Consider the following 5591-nt stretch of genomic DNA (forward strand, 5'->3'; position numbering starts at 1 on the left):
TCATCGGTGCCCAAGAGTAGGTGCACATTCATGCATGTAGCTATGTCCACCTTAATATACAAATCTTCATGAAAAACCCATCATACTTCAACATTGACCAATGTGGAGGCAAATGCCCTCCTGATAAGAGCAACAATCCCACCAAACATAAATTCTCTCTTGAGGCTAATTGCATACATGCAAACGGCAAGACACACATGAGATATAAAAATCATTTGACTCTCCTCTTGCTCGATTTTATACAAAAGCCATGTTCCAAAGAGTCGAATATACACATGAATAACAGCTGCTTGATTAAAACACAGTGCAAGATCGCTCAATATACGCATCTAGAAGGCCAACAAGACCATAACGGTTTGCATATTCATGGCACCTTAACAGTCAATTTACATTCTTCTCTTGTAGCAGGCTTGTGTCCACCCAAACCAAGGTGAAAACACATTATTCCAGATTGAAACAAAGCTTTATAGAGGTCATTGTTTGACGCGGGCTTGTCACCCTATTCTGGGAGCTCTACTGACCTGGCCATTTGAATGAACAAACACACGGACCCTGTCAGCCCGAAAGTCCATTGTAACGAAAGCATCCTGCGGCACTATCTGGATTTGAATGTTGGGGTTCTCTGCTAGAATCTTGGTTTTGGCTTCCTCGCCAGACAAACCCACAAGTTCCGGCCACGCCTTCATTGGAGCCGTGTTCACCTGAAAAATGCTCTCCATGTTTGCACTTGACTTCAATTGATCCCAGATTTTTTCTGAACCCCAGAAATGGTTAGATTTTGAAAAGTAAAATCGATTATATATACATAGAGTTATGCATGCATAGGAACCTCTTGATATGAATGCATATGATATGAATGCTGATAAGGAAAACACAACTAGGAGGTCTCTCTCTCCCCAGGGACGTCAAAATCCGGGATTTGATCTTCCATATACATACACAGATATACATGCATACATACATGTGTAAACATGTACATGTATATGTGTATGTATATGATGGTGCAAACCCTAAATTCTGAAAAAATATAATCCTCTCCCATCCATCACAGGAACCATTGCTGCGCACAGAGACCCAACCTACTTTCCAAGCATTTTGTGCAAAAACAAGCAACCTCAAAATCCCTCTCTCACAATTTTAACGAGTTCCGAGAACACGATGGAAGTGCTTACTCTGGTCCTCCTCTCCTGGCTGAAGCTCGAAGGCTGTCTTCTCTTCGCTTGCGCTGTCTTGTGCATCTGCCATCATTTACCCAACCCCATACCAACCTATCCGGATATAAGCGCTTCCTGGCCGGCTTCACATTGGAGCGTCCGCCTTGTCGTTTATGGGCGGCACTATGTGACGTAGTAATCTACCCTGTGACAGCTTTAGTGAAGTGAAGGTTCATAATTCATCATGGTGGGTAGTGGAAGCTATCATTCATGAAACTAGAGCGATTGATGCACGCTCAACTATAGTGGATTAGACTTTTGGGCATCGGCCTACAACCATCCCTCGTTGATTGGGCTTTAGTGAAGTAAACTTGGAATCTATCATTCATGAAGTTAGAGCTGCACACTGAACTATAGTGGATTAGAATTTTGGGCATTGGCCTACAACCATCACTAGGTTGATTGGGCTTTAGTGAAGTAAACTTTCATAATTCATTAGTAGTGGAATCTATCATTCATGAAGTTAGAGTGACTAATGCACACTAAACTATAGTGGAATCTATCATTCATGAAGTTAGAGTGACTAATGCACACTAAACTATAGTGGATTAGAATTTTGGGCTTTGGCCTACAACCATCGCTGGTTGATTAGGCTTTAGTGAAGTAAACTTTCATAATTCATCTTAGTAGTGGAATCTATCATTCATGAAGTTAGAGTGACTAATGCACACTAAACTATAATGGATTAGACTTTTGGGCATTGGGCTACAACCATCGCTGGTTGATTGGGCTTTAGTGAAGTAAACTTTCATAATTCATTAGTAGTGGAATCTATCATTCATGAAGTTAGAGTGATTGATGTTGAGATATGTGGTGCCAAAGAGCACAAGGAAAGTATGGAGTGAGTGTGAGAAGGTACATCACCAAGTGAGAATTATCCCACATGCAAGAGAAAAGTTAAGTTGTAATCTCCTCATATAAAAGGAGGACTTTTCAAGCAATGGAATAGAAGCACAAATCTCAAGTCGCTCTATGAGTACAAGTTTCAATCTTGTAACCTAATTGTACTTGAGTTCATTCGCACTACTCACTCATGAAGATGAGTTCACTTAGGTACCACCCACCTTGCTAATTGTGTTGTTATTAGTGTAGGATTAGCATCTTATTTGTCATTAGGAGAGCTTGATCCATAATTTTAACAATTGATGCACACTAAACTATAGTGGATTAGACTTTTGGGCATTGGCCTACAACCATGGTTGGTTGATTGGGCTTTAGTCAAGTAAACTTTTATAATTCATGGTGGGTAGTGAAATCTACGATTCATGAAGTTAGAGTGATTGATGCACACTAAACTATAGTGGATTAGACTTTTGGGCATTGGCCTACAGCCTACAACCATCGCTGTGATTTATTAGGCTTTAATGAAGTTAACTTTCATAATTCATGGGTAGTGGAATCTATCATTCATGAAGTTAGAGTGATTGATGCACATTAAACTATAGTGGATTAGACTTTTGGGCATTGACCTACAGCCTATAACCATTGCTGGGTTGATGGGCATTAGGCTGTAGTGGAATTTAGCATAATACCTTGAATCATCACACTTCTCTCCATTACAAACTTTGACATGTTCCAAACCTCTCAAATAATTGTTGTCTAGAAATCCCACAAACATGACAATCTTGTGAAATTTCTATTCAAGTACTAAGACAAGCTTTTATATTTCACAGTGTTATTATTTAAAGGCACATGAATAATTAATCAAAATTCTCAATTTGTGAGCTTGGATATAATCAAATCATATGGTATTCGAATAGTGGAATCTCATTATAATTCAATACGAGTGAACCCACAATTGTTTATTTGATAACATCCAATTTGATATTTATTTATTGGCACATTAAAACTAGTGCACGTTACACCAATGTCTTCAAAGACAACCTTAAAGTTGTTGCTTTTTGCCAATTCATGTGTGTTACAAATCACAAAGCATGCATGTTTTGCATACTTAATTTGCATGTTTAGTCTATTTAATTGTAAAAAACAATTAGCATAGCCCAATTGAACAAAAGTGGTTGCATTTTGAAATTAAGAAATGCCTATCATAAGTAATACTACTGGGTTATACACTACCATAAATGAAATTGATCATCTTTAAAGGCCCATACAACAAGAGAATGCCTATCATAAGTAATACTACTGAGTTATATACTACCATAAATGAAATTGATTATCTTTAAAGGCCCATACAACAAGAGAATGCACCATTCAAGGGATGGCTTGCAAGTTTGAAGGTTAGCTATACTTTGTGGCACTAGAGACAAGCTTACAAATTGAGATTCACCATAATGGACAAAGTTTTAACCAGTTTCCATGAAGATTTACACATGGTATCATAGAAACATTAACAATCAAATGAAATGTACCAATGGCAAAAATGTGTGACTGAAGAAAAAACCATGTAATACTTATAGTGTAGCCATATTTGGTAGTGATGTGTGTAAACACGCTAGGACCAATCGGGGCACTTTTTCCTTCTTTAGGAGGTTTTTTCCCTCGTGCTAGTATACACATGTCACATCACTGTAGCCACACACATAGACGAGGGAAGCTCTAGGGGGAATCCTCCCCACCGCCAGGCATATATATATATAAGGGTCTGCCTGCCCACCACTGCTCATGGAACTCCATCTTGGGCATCCTCACACCTGAACTCCGACTTGCTCACCATCCACGCTCCGGTGGTGGATGGTCTCGGAGCCAATTGAGCCTACAGTACATAGCCGCCTATGGGCTATGGGACATTACTTCCCCTTTAAGAAGCCACCTATGGGCTATGTAACATTACTCCCCCTTTAAGAAGAGTTTTCATCGACGAAAACAAACTCTGGAAAGTTCTTGGTTAGCGTACTCAAGCGCTCCCACGAAGAAGCCTCATCTTCACGATCTTTTCACTTAACAAGTGCCTCATGGTACACAGTATGCCTCGCATTTCGATCTCTAAATCCAAGAATCCTCTCGGGTTCATGTAGAATAGATGGTAGTTCTATCAACTCCACTAAAATGGATGGTGGTTCATGTGGAATAGATGGTGGTTCTATCAACTCCACCAAAATGCTTGGAGAAACTACGTTCTCCTAATGAATGATCTCTCATCGTCTACTGACATGAAAAATAGGATGAATAGCTTTTTTCACTTTCTCGTCTTTAAAGTCTCCAACTTGGCATGGGACTTTCCCATCTTTAAAGTCTTTTTTCACTTTCCCGTTAAAGTCTCCAACTTCGCATGGGACTTTCAAATATAGAAAGTCACCTTCTTCAAAGGCCACTTCTCTGTGATCCTTTTTCGCATACGTCTTCGTACCATGATCTTGTGTGCTACATATGCAATCTTTGTTGTGTGTAGCATATCTTGCATGTCTTCAAGTGACTCCTTGACAAATTGTAAATTCTCCTTCTCTAGCCCTACAACTGTAGGAGATCTCGGCTGGAATCCATATATCAACATGAATGGACTAAATCCAATCGTGGAATGTTTCGAACTATTATAAGAAAATTTAAAATATGGTAGGTACTAGGCCAATAAAATTATCTTTTGACTAGTGCATAGGTCTTCTGTATCCCGAGACAACTAGCACTCAAACTATCATGACTTTCAATAAGAATTTGGGCCTAAAAATCACCAAGTAGCTGGTACGCAAACTCTACCTTTGTAGAGCAGGTACTCGTCATCAATGGAAGAGTGTATGTACTTTTCTCCCCAAAAAAGTTTATCACCCCCAAGTGAGTTAGTATCAAATGGTTATGAAGGGTCCACCCTCGAACTCTCCGACTCAGTACATAACCTAAGAGACTCGTCACGTCGCTTCGGACTAGCGTTCGCCTCTTTTCGCTATAGAAACCTTGCCTAATCTCTCCGGATTAGTACTCCTTTCGAACGAGGTAGGTGGCTGCTATGTATAGCGCGCCATACCTCTGAAAAAGATGAATCATGCTCACATAACCCACGTAGTGATTCAAGAGTTCACTCTTGAAGGTGGTGAAACTTAACTTGTTCACCATCGGCATGCGGCTCAATGTATCTGCTACTATGTTAAATGTACCTCTTTGGTAACGGAGTGTAAGGTAAAACTCCTATAGGATCTCCGCCCATAGAGCTTTTCTACCTTTTATAAATTTCAATCCATTTGAGACTTTCATGATCCAGACCTCAAACGTAGCACAATACAAATAATGTCACCACTTTTTTAGAGCATGAATAACAACAAGTACCTCTCACTCGTAAGCCAAGTAGTTACATTAGACACGGTCAAGCTTCTTGCTTTCAAATGCAACAAGGCATCCCCTTTGCAATAAAACCACCCCAATGGCTTCCCCACTAGCGTCTATCTCCAAAACAAACGGTTCATTGGGGTTCACAATGCTTAATACTGG

The 5591-nt window shown here is 39.8% G+C and overlaps 1 protein-coding gene across 2 annotated transcripts; it reads right to left on the reverse strand.

Moving 5' to 3' along the window:
* Window positions 1–270: 270 nt before the first annotated feature.
* LOC147613406 (subtilisin inhibitor-like) lies at window positions 271–1371 on the reverse strand. 2 transcript variants are annotated; one of them, XM_086781341.1, is made up of 2 exons: window positions 1173–1371; window positions 271–701 (listed from the first exon to the last, which is right to left on the reverse strand). In XM_086781341.1, the coding sequence occupies exons 1-2, from the start codon at window positions 1236–1238 to the stop codon at window positions 495–497; spliced, it is 273 nt and encodes a 90-aa protein (XP_086637467.1). In that variant the 5' UTR covers window positions 1239–1371; the 3' UTR covers window positions 271–494. The 2 variants fall into 2 exon arrangements, with proteins under 2 accessions (XP_086637467.1, XP_086637466.1); XM_086781340.1 differs by having other exon boundaries at window positions 271–754; window positions 1173–1343.
* Between the last annotated feature and the right edge of the window lie 4220 nt (window positions 1372–5591).

The sequence above is a fragment of the Cibotium barometz genome, chromosome 43, assembly GCF_041138505.1.
Source record: "Cibotium barometz isolate CiBa-2024 chromosome 43, ASM4113850v1, whole genome shotgun sequence".
Lineage (NCBI taxonomy): Eukaryota > Viridiplantae > Streptophyta > Polypodiopsida > Cyatheales > Cibotiaceae > Cibotium > Cibotium barometz.

What these genes read in the sequence shown, in the direction of transcription:
- LOC147613406 (XM_086781340.1), bottom strand. Translation starts at nt 1,248, where the DNA reads ATGATGGCAGATGCACAAGACAGCGCAAGCGAAGAGAAGACAGCCTTC. An exon ending in GCCAGGAGAGGAGGACCAGA is followed by an intron (nt 755 to 1,172) that starts GTAAGCACTTCC and finishes TCTGGGGTTCAG; the next exon opens with AAAAAATCTGGGATCAATTG.